General features: G+C 44.5%; 6 protein-coding genes across 7 annotated transcripts in view; 1 reads left to right on the plus strand and 5 right to left on the minus strand.

Moving 5' to 3' along the window:
• Positions 1–287: 287 nt before the first annotated feature.
• On the minus strand, positions 288–4,391 carry LOC115759661 (tyrosine-protein kinase receptor torso). Its single transcript, XM_030700661.1, has 14 exons — positions 4,090–4,391; positions 3,788–4,030; positions 3,483–3,720; positions 3,328–3,410; positions 2,988–3,156; positions 2,622–2,927; positions 2,215–2,562; positions 1,993–2,164; positions 1,457–1,943; positions 1,308–1,402; positions 1,126–1,248; positions 934–1,071; positions 613–789; positions 288–551 (listed from the first exon to the last, which is right to left on the minus strand). Exons 1-14 carry the CDS (start codon positions 4,243–4,245, stop codon positions 497–499), a joined length of 2,790 nt encoding a protein of 929 aa, XP_030556521.1. The 5' UTR covers positions 4,246–4,391; the 3' UTR covers positions 288–496.
• A 470-nt stretch (positions 4,392–4,861) lies between these two features.
• Positions 4,862–6,065, minus strand: LOC115759448 (EF-hand calcium-binding domain-containing protein 1). Its single transcript, XM_030700380.1, has 3 exons — positions 5,625–6,065; positions 5,416–5,523; positions 4,862–5,355 (listed from the first exon to the last, which is right to left on the minus strand). The coding sequence occupies exons 1-3, from the start codon at positions 6,012–6,014 to the stop codon at positions 5,179–5,181; spliced, it is 675 nt and encodes a 224-aa protein (XP_030556240.1). The 5' UTR covers positions 6,015–6,065; the 3' UTR covers positions 4,862–5,178.
• A 1,277-nt stretch (positions 6,066–7,342) lies between these two features.
• LOC115759674 lies at positions 7,343–9,330 on the minus strand. Its single transcript, XM_030700663.1, has 3 exons — positions 8,908–9,330; positions 8,327–8,846; positions 7,343–8,268 (listed from the first exon to the last, which is right to left on the minus strand). The coding sequence occupies exons 1-3, from the start codon at positions 9,237–9,239 to the stop codon at positions 7,678–7,680; spliced, it is 1,443 nt and encodes a 480-aa protein (XP_030556523.1). The 5' UTR covers positions 9,240–9,330; the 3' UTR covers positions 7,343–7,677.
• A 112-nt stretch (positions 9,331–9,442) lies between these two features.
• Positions 9,443–10,164, plus strand: LOC115771962 (putative ATP synthase subunit f, mitochondrial). The gene is made up of 3 exons (XM_030717875.1): positions 9,443–9,502; positions 9,569–9,651; positions 9,745–10,164. The coding sequence occupies exons 2-3, from the start codon at positions 9,573–9,575 to the stop codon at positions 9,987–9,989; spliced, it is 324 nt and encodes a 107-aa protein (XP_030573735.1). The 5' UTR covers positions 9,443–9,502; positions 9,569–9,572; the 3' UTR covers positions 9,990–10,164.
• Positions 10,165–10,248: 84 nt separating this feature from the next.
• LOC115763811 lies at positions 10,249–11,478 on the minus strand. Its single transcript, XM_030706563.1, has 3 exons — positions 11,055–11,478; positions 10,656–11,001; positions 10,249–10,600 (listed from the first exon to the last, which is right to left on the minus strand). The coding sequence occupies exons 1-3, from the start codon at positions 11,476–11,478 to the stop codon at positions 10,432–10,434; spliced, it is 939 nt and encodes a 312-aa protein (XP_030562423.1). The 3' UTR covers positions 10,249–10,431.
• Positions 11,479–11,588: 110 nt separating this feature from the next.
• LOC115763583 overlaps positions 11,589–13,374 on the minus strand; it is a 41,440-nt gene continuing 39,654 nt past the window's right edge. For both annotated transcript variants that reach the window (XM_030706325.1, XM_030706242.1), the window contains 2 exons: positions 13,053–13,368; positions 11,589–12,950 (listed from right to left, as the gene is read on the minus strand). In XM_030706325.1, coding sequence (XP_030562185.1) covers positions 12,753–12,950; positions 13,053–13,368 — 514 coding nt within the window. In that variant the 3' untranslated portion in view covers positions 11,589–12,752. The remainder of the gene's footprint in view (positions 12,951–13,052; positions 13,369–13,374) is intronic.

The raw sequence follows: 13,374 nt of genomic DNA on the forward strand, positions 1-13,374 counted from the left end.
CAAAAGTCAGCTACCAGCAAGGCGTTACAAATTTCAGTGTGCTATGATTTGATCTAGGACAGTTAAAACAATCATTCTTTCTAGTTTTTATAATATACATCATTTTCCTAAGCTGCGTTCTACTATTGTTAAGGATCATTTAAATCTTTGATTAAAGTGTCCCAATAATTGAACCACATTAAGCTCTACTTCTTAAATGCCTTAAAGCTATTAACTAAGTTTCATTTTCTTTCAAAACTATCTCCCGACATGAATACAATATTCGAAACGCTTTCGATCGGTTATAAGAATCTTAGATTGGAAGCATTATCACAAGTTAAACTTTGGGTTTCAACAAATTCTTATTATATATTTCAAAATCTTTGCAGCTTTTCAGCATTGTTAGTTGTTTAAATTGAATTAAAACCCCTAAGCTACACACAAATCTAACTAATTACTTAAAAGGTATTGCACTAAGGAAAAAATTTATAACAAATATCCCTCATTTGCGCACAAGCTACGGCAAAGGCTGTAGGTACGTTCCATCATCTGGCGGCAGCTGCTCCACTTTGCTGTGAATTTATGATTGTAGAATATCTGGATTAGACTACATTTTATTCCAGTTATGCTTACCTATGCGCATTGTCTGTTTGCTCGTTGGTCTGCAGATTTCGTTGCTTTGATTGCTGCAGCAGACGCAGTGGTACCTCCTTGGTGGCCACTATCATGTTATCCAGACGCTGCTTAAGCTCGGCGAATGTGGGTCGATTGCCGGGTACGGAGCACCAGCAGCTTTCCATCAGTGCGAACCTGTTCCAAGTTGATGGGAAGATTGGTTATTTATATATCAGGAAAATTTGTTTCCGGTTCGAGCCAAGGTCTGGAAAACCCAGGCGAGGTTTTTGCTCGAACCGCAAAGCAAACTATCTATCTATATACTCAAAATGTATATACATTTCATCTGTGCAACCGTCGGGTCGTCTCATGCGCTGTCCCTGACGCAGCAGCTGCAGCAAATCTCTGGGTGAAATTGAAGGATACGGCATACCACCCAGCGTTGTGATCTCATAGAGCAGCACGCCAAAGGACCAGCTACGAGACAAGCAAGTCATTAAAATATGTTCCATCAGACTGAAGCTCACTTACACATCGCTCTGACTGGTGTACACCTGATGGGTTAGCGACTCCAGTGCGAGCCATTTGATGGGCAGCTTGCCACTGCCGCCGGATTTACGATAGACATTCTCATGGTAGACATCACGGCTGAGGCTGTAGGAAATTAATATTAATATGTCTCTCATTTAATTCATCATCATCATATTACTTACCCAAAGTCCGCTATCTTAATGGTGCGATCCGATGAGATGAGCACATTGCGCGCCGCCAAATCCCGATGCACAATCTTGTTCTGTGCCAGAAAGTCCTGTGAACAAACGGATATATTATTGTCTAAACATTTCTTCAACTAAGCACTTACCATGCCTACGGCCACCTGATGTGCAATGTCCAGCAGATCGGCATACTTGAGCGGCTGCCTCTCCATTTGTTCATTAGCTGCAGGTGGGTCAAAGTACTCCCTGTTCTCGAAGCTTACCGTGCAGCTCCTACCAGGTGGCTGCTCGTTTTGGTTGCGCTTCAATATGGTCTTCGGACATACGGCTGCCGCATTCGCATCAATATTCTCAATCTCATGCAGTCCATAGGATTTGTTGTCTGCAGCATGCGTTGCCTTGGTCAAGTTGTAGCTATCGAGGTGGCTGCTGTTTCGCGAGAGATCCGTTTCGGATTCCTCCTCTAGTGTGGACAACATGGAGCCATTAATATCCTCAATGCGTGTGTCATTATACAGGAGATGTCTGGCGCGCTGCTGATGCGTTGTCTTCAGTGGTTGCGGCTGCTTTGCTGGGTTCAGCTTAAGTCGCATGTCCTGAACGCTGCGCTCCTGCTGGAACTTCCATTCGTCGCTGTAAGGAAAGGCATTAGAAAGCTTCCCATATAGATAACCAGTCCTACCGTAGAAAGCTCTGCAGGCTTCCCAGTCCGCAGTACTCGGTGAGCAGCATCATGCGATTGCTGAACCTGGTCGAGTAGCCCACAATGCCAACAATATTTGGATGCCTGCCGACGGCGCGCAGCATTTGTATTTCGCACTTGAAAGCCTGCACATCCTCCTCATTGGGCTGGTCTAAGCAAAGGCATTAATAAGCTGGGCAGCTCCCAACGCTTTTTTCTTACCTTTGAGCAGCTTGACGGCTACCTGACGCTGCTTGTAGACGCCGCGGCGCACCAGGCCAAAGGCGCCCTCGCCCAATACATCCTGCAGCAGCACAGCATGTGGCTCCACCTCCAGTTCATCATCGAGCTCAAAGTTATCTTCGGTGGCGAGCGTGGCCAACAGGCTGCTGCTGTTGATTAATGAAAGATGAAAATCGGCAGCCTGATTGGGCGCTGACTTGAGCTCCTTGGTCTCCAGCTTCTGGCACTCCTGTTGGCGCCTGTGCTTGCGCAGCGTCATTGAGCACAAAGCGAGTATACAACAGACGGGCACAACAAGGAAGAGTATTAACTTAATCAGGCTGCTTTCTGTGTATCGATTGGAAAGTTATCCACAGGCTTAGAAATCCTAAAACAGCACAGTTTACCTTTCATCCAAACCTCCAGCGGTGCCTTGCTCAAAAACTGCATGGAGGCATTCTGGCCGCCACGTGTGTGCGCCACCAAATGCACCTCAAAGTTGGCACCCAGCACAGTTATATTGGATATATAGAAATGGCTGGCATTGCCCTCCACTGTGTACTTGGCCTGTTCGCTGTCCGTGTGCAGATCGAGTATGTACAGCGTATAGTAATCCGGCAGATATCGCGGCGGTGACCAGCTGATATTTAAGGCCAACACATCCTGATCAAAATGCTGCTGCTGGACGCTTACGTTGCTCGGCTTGAGTGGAGCTGCACGGTATGCAAGGAGTCATTATATGTCTTTCTCTATGCTATGCAATTCCAATTTACCGCAGAGCGTATAGTTGTAATCAAACCAATCCAAGCAGCTGGGCGCCTGCAGTATGAGCCACTGCACTGGACTCTCCAGGCTATTCTTGTCATTAACTGTACGCACACCAATCCTGAAGTGCTCACCAAATTCCATATTGGGTATTGTATAGGTATACAGCTGGCGGGGCTGTGGAAGAGTACAGTAGTAGTAGAGATCAGGAAAATCTTGTGGTGAAATTGACTAGAGCTGGGCAAAGATGGATTGAAGAACAGCCCTCCCTGTTCTCAGCCGTTTTTATAATGGAAGCTGGCTATTGCCAAGTCCGGCTCTTGCTGGTTAAAACTATGATGCACTTACATCACGAAAATGAACTGGAGTGGGCGCCTCCATGCTTTGGCTATCCGTTGAATAGTATATCATATCAAAGTAACAGTTTCGTTCTGCAAATATAAAAACGATATAATACGGGTTTTATTGATGGTACTCCCCATACTCCCCATCCCATTGAATACCTGCTGACGGCTGCCATTCAACCACGGCTGCGATGCGCCGCAAATTGTCGGGCTGCTCTTGAAATTTTCTCAGCCTAACCTCGCCCATTTTGCTGGGCTGATAGCCACGCCTCAATGTTTGAAAGCCCTCCTCGATGGCTATAAGCGAATAGGCGCCATCGGCGTGCACAGCCAGCGCCGTAACATTATACGTAGTATTTGATTCCAGCTCGGGTATGGTAAAGAAACTGTCATCTGACTAGGTTAACAAATGATTAAAACGAAGATTAGCTCGGCTTGGATTTCCCTTAAATTAGTTGACTTACCAAATAGAGAATGGATTCCAAACCAGTTAATTTTGCATCGATTCTGATGATAAACATGGCATCTGGCGCACTTTGTGTGGTGTTGTGCCGCGCATGCTGCACCCAATTGATGCGGAATGTCAAGTTGTACTCCGTGCGGCAGACGAGCTTCAAAAGGAAATTCTCCTGTATCTTACGTACTCGTGTCGGCATTAAATCGCTGGAATTGTCGTTCTTACAGTATTCGTAGCAGGCAGTAAAGTTCTACAAAATTGAATCATGTTAAAATCTAAGAGCTTTGAGTGGGCACCAGTTGATCTGACCTTTTGCGGCATTTTAATCAGGCAGTGCTTGGAGCAGGCGGTCAAATTGAGCAGCGCCTCATCCTCGGAGAGCTGGCGCATGAGCATCATGTTGCCTCGATAGCTTGCCATGAGCACCCAGAAGATAAACACATATTTTGCATAGAACAGCAGCATTTTGTTCTTTTCTCCTCTTCCTTCCTTCCTTATTCCGATCTCTCTCTATCTCTTCCTCTCTTCGTTCGCTGCGCCAATGCTGCACGGTTATTGCACTTTCCTTTTATGGCACTTGGACTTGCGGTTCTTTTTGTTTATTGAACAGTTCGCTCTCTTTGGCTTTTTTTTGTTGCCTTTTTTTTTTTTTTTTTTAATTGCGGCTCTGCGCAATAGATCGACCGTTGCCTACGACTGAGCCATGCGAACTGAAGCCGAGCCATAGGCGAGCAGGAAGAAAAGCCACAAAAATGAATAAAGTTGTGTTATTCGTTTTATTTTGTTTCACTTTTCCGTTTCATGTGCTTTATAAGACGGACGGACGGCCACGCTAGCCAAATCATTTGTAATGCAAAAATTGAATTCGCTTTTCGACAACGGGGCGCCAAGGCGTATGGAAGAAATGCTCAACACAACGTATAACAATAAAACGCACTCGAAATTTGTATTTCTTGAAGCCAGTGCTTGTTCCAATCAGTTATACAGTTCTGTGCTCATGGCCATCATCAAATGGTGTTATACAAGCGAATGGGAGAAATGCTCAACACAAAGTATAACAAACGCACTCGAAAATATTTATTTATTGAAGCCGGCGCTTGTTCAAATCTGTTATACAGTTCTGTGCATGCAGTTCTGTGCTCATGGCCATAATCAAATAGTGTTATACAAACTTATGGGAGAAATGTTCAATACAAAGTATAACAGAAAAATGCACTCGAAAATTTTAATTTGTTGAAGCCGGTGCTTGTTCCAATCTGTTATACAGTTCTGTGCTCATGGCCATCAAATGCTGTTATACAAGTCTTTGCTCAAGTGCAAAAAGTGCTCAAGTTCTATTTATAACTTTAGAGCGTGAGCACTTTTTGCGCGTAAGCAAGGGAATTGCAATTCCTGGCATCAGGAAAGGACATTTACACACAATCGCACAATGTCCAGCTGATCCTGTGTGGGATAAACCATGCCCAGAAATTCCATAAGTTGCGGCTGCATGCGCACAACCTCGGAATATTCCTCAAACGAGATGTGCATGTCCTTGTCTATATCAAATTTAGCAAAAAGCACTTCAAGCATATCCTGTTGGGCGAAAAGTAGCAGAAGGAGCAGTTAGCAGACCTTTTAGCTAGCAGTATTTACAGTGCGCAGCTCAAAGATCTCATCCTCGTCATCGCCGTCAAAAAACTTCTCCACAAAAAACACCACGTCTTCCCGTTCCAAGTAGCCACGATCATTTTCATCGTAAATCTAAATATACGAATATATTTATATAGGTTTTAACAACACTGTCCATGTAGATATGTAGCTTTTAATCAACACTGTCTAACGATTCCCACAATCAAACTTACGCTAAAAACGAACTGCATGCGCTTCTCCAGATCTGTGGAAAAGTAGATGGAGAAAAGTCTGATAAAGCTGGCCAGGCTACAGTGCCGCTCCGACGAGGATTTGGAGTCCGTACAGTCCGGATCATAGCTAATACGGGCCACAATGCGTCTGTTTATTTCTCGATCTGTCACATTGAACATCAGCTCCAATATATTGCTTAGCTGCATTAAGGTTATGAACTTGGCCTTGGGTCCATTCCCCAGCGCAAATTTGTGATAGACCATGGAAATGCAGAGCAACTCGGTCCTTGTAAAAGGTGACTCCGTCTGCATGTGCGTGATCAAGGGCCCGTACGTGTAATTGAAGCGCGCATTTTCCATGTAGTCCAAGGTAAGGTCCAGATCCTTCATTTTGTAAATTAGTCAATAAGTAAACTCACAAAAATGGGTATAAAATATTCAAATATGCCAACTGACAATCAAAAAATAACACTTTTCTTTATTTTGGGCATTTCTTAAGCCTTTTTTTGATTTTTCTCTTGGCTCTTTAGATGGGATGTACTTCAAGTTGTCCCGAAGGACCTATTTTGCATGATATTCAATGCGAGCATATCCTGGAAAGCTAAATAAATAGAGAAAATAATTCATTGTTGCGGCATGATGCTAGCAACATACAATTATGCATGCGCTGTTTTGGCAACATGTTCTCAAAAACGTTTGCAACCTTTTGCCCAGACACATGTTGCTGTAACGCAATGTAGAGTCTGTTAAGCTTTTGCTTTTTATACAAGCATACATACATACATACATATAGACAAACATGCATGCATGCATACATATATACTTACAAATACATATATACAGACATACAAACATGCATATATACACATATAATACATACATATGTACGTACACCTAAATACATACATACATACGTATATACGTACATAGATATGGAGATCGCAGTGCATTTCAATTAAAAGACATGTTTGCTAATGTATTATCTTTATCTAATTGTTTAATTGTCCTTTGCTCAAATTATGTCATTTAGTAAGCAAAAGCAAAGTTACAGGATATTACTGCGCTAAACAACACAAAGTGTACATCCGGGTATATGGTATGTATATACGTGTGTGTGTGTGTGTGTGTGTGTGTGTGTGGCAGGGTGTAGACTTAGCAATGTACCTTAAAAGACGTTCGTATAGCTTACAAAAATGTATTCCTATCGAGTACACGACAGCTATAAAAGTTAATGTGTATGAACAAAGATCATACAGAATACAACTACATAGATGTACAATTATCGTATAAGTATTTATATAATTAAAAAAATAATATAATCAAAATAAAAACTTAACATAGCTGCATGATAATCAAAAATAGAATTCTAATACAGTGACAAAATAGAATACTGACTGACTGTTAGGATAGGTTTTCTTCAATGGAAAATGGAAAAACTCATGCGAGGATTTCTTTTTCCTTTTTGTATGTGTGTGTTCGAGGGTTCTTTGAGTATTATTTGTTTGTTTGTTTGTTCTTGCGACACAACCGCTTGTGAAATTCATAAATTCATAACTTTGTAGAGCAAGTTCACTTAACAGATACCAGGATACAAATATAATAATAATACTAATATTGAAAAAATGCAAATGTGTTTGCGTAGTGTGTGTTTGTTTGTTTATCTGCTTGTCTGTCTGTCTGTTTGGTTGGGTGGGTGGGTGGTTGTCTGTTAGTCTGTGTTGTGGCATGCACCAAAACCAACAACAAAAAACAAAAAAAAAAAAACAGTCCATTCGATTTGTGTCCGTGCAGGGCGCGAAAAAGACGTCGCCTGCGTGTGGCAACGTGAGTAAGTATATTGTATATGAATTAATGTCCATATTCATACATGAATAGTCCGTGTCTTTTGAGACAATTTGAGAGTCGGCTACATTTTGCTAAACGCATTTCAAGCTAAGTTTTTTGTTGTTTCCTCTTTTGTATACAGTATCCACTAAATTCTGGCAATGCGTAATATCTTGTGTTCTGGGTGTGTGAGTGTGTTTGTGTGTGTGCATGGGTGTGCCTACAACAACTAGTTGTAAGCCAAAGAGTTGGCATTTAGCGCCAGCGCTGCTTCCGTGCTGCTGCTGCTTGACGATGTCGATGGCTGTGGCTGAGCTGTACCGCCGTCCAGGTGCACATTATTATAGTCCGTTTTGGCATTGCAGCGCACGCCGTGAGGCAACTGCGACTGCTGCTGCTGCTGCTCCTCTTGTAGCTGCTGCTGCTGTTGCAGTTCGCCGTTGCCGTTGTAGGCGCTGCTGTTGAGATTGTAAACAGTGAGACGGGCTTCGTGCTCGCGCCGCTGTTGACGCAGCCGTATGTCGTGCTCCTCGCGCATATGTCGCAGCTTGAGGTCCTGCTCCTGTCGATAGTACGACATCTTGAGTTCCTGCTCCATTTGCTCAAAGCGCAGCTTTTGCTCGTGCTCGCGCCGTGCATAATCAATCTCGGCCAGTCGCGCTTGCTTAAGCAGCTTGAACAGCTGCTGTTTGTATTTCTCCTCCATGTCCACGCAGCTAATTGCCTCATTAGCAGCTGTTGCTGGCGTGTATGCTCCAACTGCGGCGGCACTAGCAGCCGGCGCCTCATCCTCGGATAGCACCGACTGTGCCTGTGAATGCTGTGGAAATGTTTTTATCAAATGAGAGTTTCTTTAACATGCTGCGGTCTCTACTCACGTTGCGTTGTCGCCTTTTGCGCGTTGGTGAAGTCTTGTCGTTGTCCGGCGGGCCAGTAGTGCCGTCTGTGTCGTCCTTACTGCTCAGCAATGGTTTGGCTTTGGCACGTTTGCGTCTATTGGGCGCTGATTGCGGCTGGGCGCTCTCCTGCTGTGAGTCGCCGCCGGCGGTGGAGGGCGGTGGTGAGGGTATGGCTATGGTGGATGTTTGCAATGTATCCTCACTGGCATTTGTTGAATTTGGCAAGGCAGCCAGGGGCATATCCTCGTCCTCATCTAATTCGAGCAGCTCCTTTTTCAGTGGTACATTTACAGCGCCATTGGTGCCGCTGCGCGTTTGACTGCGCGACGATACCGGATCCTTTTGCAACTCCTCCATGAACTCAATCATGCGCATGCCCTCTAGCGCATCCGATTTTGGATGCTTTTGCTGATGTTCGCGCTTCGCCGAATTTTTCATGCTGCGCCACTGCACTTGAATTTGCTCCAGCAGGCGATGTCGAAAGTTCAGGGCATTGAATCTGTAAGTGAATATTTAAATGGGCATTTATTGAAGTGCTGCACATATTTGTGTGCACTTACTGTTTGGTTATTTGCGACCAGGCCAGTCGCTTGGCCTTGATGCTCTTGGCATCGACGCTGCGATTCTCAACGAATGCGACTTTTGTTTTGATGACCTCTAGCAGCAGGCCGCGCTCCGCTTCCTCCCAATTGAGTGAACGTTTTTTGCGTGTGCCTTTTTTCTTGCCCGTTGCGCTTTCCTTTTCAGCAGACTCCTCAGCAGCATCTTCAGCGTTCTCCACCCCCTCATCAGAGGCATTTGTGGCTTTTGTTTTCGACTCCGCCTTTTCATCATCGTCGTCGTCCTCCTGCGGCGATGATGCACCCTTTGTCAAGAGCTCTTCCAGTTTCATTTCGCTTCTGAATTTATTGTTTTTGTAGTCTTTTTTTAATTGTTATTATCGTTATTTAAGCGCGTTTCCGATTTGCAAAAAATTCTTATTTGATTTCTGTATATACAACGCAACGGCGTTGCCACCGCGTCAGAATGTTGCAGGAGTGGCAACTTACAGCATCGCGGTGCTACTATCGATATATGTGCTGCTGCATCACTGTGCTCTAGTGTGCCTTGAACTCTATCGATACATTCTCGTACCATACTCAAGTATCGAGCAAAGTAAGTAGGCAGGCTAGAAAATATAATCTCATTGGGAAATTATATATTTTATTATACAAAACGCAGCGAGATGGCTTTCGGTGACTATCCAGCTGAGTATAATCCGAAGGTGCATGGACCTTATGATCCAGCACGCTACTATGGCAAAGGTGAGCGAATTTGCAAAATTACGTAATTTTCTGCCGCACATTACTGCCGCATAATACGATTATTTTATGTAATTGTTTTATTTGCAATCGCAGCTGATGTGCCCTTCGGCCAAGTTAAATTGGGAGAGTTGGGCTCCTGGTTTGGACGCCGCAACAAGACTCCAAGCGCCATTGCTGGCGCCGTTAGCCGTGCCTGGTGGCGCTGGCAGCACAAATACGTGTTCCCCAAGCGTGCTGGCATTGCACCCTTCTTCCAACTGACCGTCGCCAGCATGACGTTCTTCTACTTGATCAACTATACCAAGTTGAAGCACCACAGGAACTACAAGTACCACTAAGCGGTTCATCTCGTTTAAGCTCTTCAGTGTACACTTTGTAATTATAACTTTATTGTTGCCATTCGGTAAAGTGGGAGAGTTAAAAACACACAACACACGACAACACAATACATTTCTTGTTTTGAAGACGGCCAATTCTAATAAAAATGTCTGCGAATAACTGTGCTGCACCAAATAACTGTGAATTAATTTCTGATTGGTTTACCGGTTCGACCGCGCCTTTTTTCAATTCGCTTCATTTAAATGGAATAAATTAATTAATAATTAAAGACGCAGCTGTTTCATCATGGACGTTAAAATCAAGACTGAAGGTAAATTTATCAATATACCTTGTTTGTATATGGTTTTTGCTTAATTTTAGTTCAACTCAAGGTCGGGATAGGTTCACTTTCCCTTTTGGAGTTATTTTGTTGGAATTAAATCGGGTTGTCGTAAATCCTTTTCAGTAACACACGTCGGCAGCATTCGCTCCCGTATCCAGTTGCCTGTTCGTACTGGATCTCGCAGGCGTAAAGATCTCGCATATGAAGGGCAGCTCGCGCTCACAGCTCAGCGTTTGCCAAGTGCCCTTTGGAGTCAGTGCCACGCAGCTGGCATTAGCCTGACTGCCCCTTCGGATACTTGCTGTTAACTTGGCTATTTCATAATTCAAGCAATTTCACTTACTCCGATCGCGGATGACCCTCATGCCAGGCGCGGTACAGAAAACAGAGCAGGCTCTCCTGCTGCGCATTGCGATAGTCCATCGGCCGGAGAGAGCTGGAGCTATTAAAACGCAAGCCCACATAGGCCAGAAATATGCCCGGTACGGTCTGCTCGCCGGCGCGTTGTTTATTGTACTCGACGAGCCAACGGGACAGTGCATAGGTGCGCGCCTCGGAGGCAACGTGCGCCAGGCTGCCGCTAAACTCGCTGGCATGGCTGCAGCTGCGCGAGGCATTCAGATAGCTGGCGGGTCGTGTATAGAACACAAAGAGTCCCACACGCGGCACGCAGCTGATGTTGTGCAACGCTGCGGATTAGCTTTTAAGTTTGGCCCACCTTTTAAGCGAGCTGCTCGCTTACCTGTGGGCCTGCCATATAAGCTGTAGTAATCGAAGCGACTGTCATTCAGCATGCCCGCAAAGCTGATATTCTGCGGACACTGCAGCACATGACAGTTGAAGTACTCCGCCGGCTGCTCAAAGACTGTCAGACGCTTGCGTGCTTCCTTGTCGTAGGCATCCCTTGGCTGCTGCTCGAAACGATTTGTGCGCCGCTCTGGCCCACCTGGCGCATAGTTTAAGGCCAAGCCACGCAGCTCGCGCGCCAACTTCATGCAAGCCTCTAGCGTTGGGGTGCTCTCCAGAGCCAGTGCCTCAGCCGTAGCGGCACGCTGGCACTGACGCACCAGCTGGAACTGCAGTGGAGCGGCATTTTCCGCCGGGCAGCGCAACGCGCTCAGCTCAGGCAATTGCCAGCCGTTCGCCAGCAACAAGAGCAGCCACATGGCTAAGTGTATTTGGTGGCGTTTCCAGCTTTTATATTCATGCACCTGTGACAGCTGATGACAGCATTGAAAACTCGTTTATGGTCAATTTAATTTTATTGTTCATTTTCATAGTTTAATTTTTAGCTTAGGCCTAACTAGGTTCTTCATTTAAAATAATACAGTGAAAGCTCGCTTGAGCGAACTGGCCTAAAGTAACATTTATATCTTTATTCCTTTAAAAAGCGAATTTGTATTTAAAATGTTTACTTCTTCAATTTTTCGATTTGCATATAATTTAGAAGACTTATTTGTCCACTCTGTGGCTAGTTTTTGTACAACAAAACTAAAGTTCATTTAGTGGAGCTTTCACTGTACGATGTTTGTGTATTTATTTGAAATTCGCATTGCACGGCTCCAGGCGAGCATTCTTAGAAAATAGGTCCAATGCTCAAATGAAGCTGTGCAAAGGCTTGGGTTAAATACTTTACGAATTAATCAGTTTATATATTATTAATAAGAGCGGCTGCGTGCTTAAAGTAAATAGTAGTATTTAAATATTGTAGTGCAAATAGTTTAAACAATGACAAGAAAATAATTGTACAGAACATTTAACTAAGAACAAAGTGTCGCAGGTTTTTTTCGTTTTTTTTTTGGAACTTAGTTATTTTTAAATATTTAAAGTACAAATACAAATATCACCTGAGCGTCGGCTGCTGCATTCGTTGTTAGTTCGAGTGTTTAAAATTAAACAGTTTAAATAGTAGGATAAATACAATATTTATATATAAAGTTTAATGACTGCACTACATAAGGCGGGAGGGGCTGGTGCGTTTTCTGATAAGAATCTGGGAGGAGGGAATCCAACCACCACCGACACGAAAGTGCCTAACAGAGTGCCAAGGGCAGTGCTGCCAATGCTTATGTTTTGCACTGCAAATGGCAGCACTGCACAACTCTGCGACATTAGCGGGCAATTAACAATAATGGGAAATTGCCCGGTAATCTCTGCACAGGGATTTTCATTTTGCAAAACTTAAAAAAATAATTTGATTAGCTTAAAAAGTTGTGACCTTATGGACTAAAAACTGCTACCCAACTTGTCACGAGACATTTGACAATTGACTACCGCAGGCGGCTGCGTGTGCATCTCTTCATCTCTTGTTTATCCTGGCCTTAAAACCGATTTGTTTTCTTTAATTTTTTTTTAAACACTTTGAGTGTTCCATTGTTTTGTTTTGGAAAATTTTGCGAAATTTTTAATTGAAGCTGTCACATTTCACTGCTGCTGCGGCTTAGCTGCTGTGCGAGAAGGCGGTGTTTGTGTAGGGACCGCTGTATATGGAGCTGCCGGAATTGGATACCGTCTTGGTGCTACGGCGTGCCATAATGCACAGCACAGCGGCCACCACGGCCAGCATGAGAATGAGACCCGCAATGGCAATGGCAATGGCAAACGTGCGCTGCGATACGCACAGGGCATCCTCCAGAGTCTGTAATGAGGATCAATTATTAAAGTACACACATGCATAGTTATTAGCAGGTAAGAACAGATAAGGATTGGTAATCCATCAATCCATTTATTCCAAACATACCTTCTCCTTGTACACCGCATCCTCCTCGCTGTCGTTGGCATTCTCGTTCTCATTGACATAGAGGCCGGAGAAGACCTCAATGGTCGCCGGCAAGGCTTCATCATCTTTGCCCTCGCTGGCCTGGCGCTTGGGTCGCTTGCCGCTGCAGACGGGCGCCTCCTGGCAACTGGGATCCTCCAGCGCGCACAGGCGCACATTGCACTGATAATACACGGAGGTGGTGTAGGGGAACTTGTGCGCCGGGAAGGTCACATTGGCCGCCAGACGATCCTCTGTGTAGTTGAATTGACCCATGATCTCGTTGTCCATGGGACAGCTGCCA

This window comes from Drosophila novamexicana, unplaced genomic scaffold, assembly GCF_003285875.2.
Source record: "Drosophila novamexicana strain 15010-1031.04,08,12 unplaced genomic scaffold, DnovRS2.1 tig00000008-arrow-pilon, whole genome shotgun sequence".
NCBI lineage: Eukaryota > Metazoa > Arthropoda > Insecta > Diptera > Drosophilidae > Drosophila > Drosophila novamexicana.

Coding starts and splice junctions, on each gene's coding strand:
- LOC115759661 (XM_030700661.1), bottom strand. CDS start 4,245: ATGCTGCTGTTCTATGCAAAATATGTGTTTATCTTCTGGGTGCTCATG. Junction 2,563..2,621: donor GCTGGAGGTTTGGATGAAAG/GTAAACTGTGCT, acceptor ATCGATACACAG/AAAGCAGCCTGATTAAGTTA. Junction 790..933: donor GACGGTTGCACAGATGAAAT/GTATATACATTT, acceptor AACTTGGAACAG/GTTCGCACTGATGGAAAGCT.
- LOC115759448 (XM_030700380.1), bottom strand. CDS start 6,014: ATGAAGGATCTGGACCTTACCTTGGACTACATGGAAAATGCGCGCTTC. Junction 5,524..5,624: donor GCATGCAGTTCGTTTTTAGC/GTAAGTTTGATT, acceptor TCGTATATTTAG/ATTTACGATGAAAATGATCG. Junction 5,356..5,415: donor AGATCTTTGAGCTGCGCACT/GTAAATACTGCT, acceptor TTCGCCCAACAG/GATATGCTTGAAGTGCTTTT.
- LOC115759674 (XM_030700663.1), bottom strand. CDS start 9,239: ATGAAACTGGAAGAGCTCTTGACAAAGGGTGCATCATCGCCGCAGGAG. Junction 8,847..8,907: donor TGGTCGCAAATAACCAAACA/GTAAGTGCACAC, acceptor ATTCACTTACAG/ATTCAATGCCCTGAACTTTC. Junction 8,269..8,326: donor GCAAAAGGCGACAACGCAAC/GTGAGTAGAGAC, acceptor ACATTTCCACAG/CATTCACAGGCACAGTCGGT.
- LOC115771962 (XM_030717875.1), top strand. CDS start 9,573: ATGGCTTTCGGTGACTATCCAGCTGAGTATAATCCGAAGGTGCATGGA. Junction 9,652..9,744: donor AGCACGCTACTATGGCAAAG/GTGAGCGAATTT, acceptor TTGCAATCGCAG/CTGATGTGCCCTTCGGCCAA.
- LOC115763811 (XM_030706563.1), bottom strand. CDS start 11,478: ATGTGGCTGCTCTTGTTGCTGGCGAACGGCTGGCAATTGCCTGAGCTG. Junction 11,002..11,054: donor CTTATATGGCAGGCCCACAG/GTAAGCGAGCAG, acceptor GCTAATCCGCAG/CGTTGCACAACATCAGCTGC. Junction 10,601..10,655: donor GAGGGTCATCCGCGATCGGA/GTAAGTGAAATT, acceptor AAGTATCCGAAG/GGGCAGTCAGGCTAATGCCA.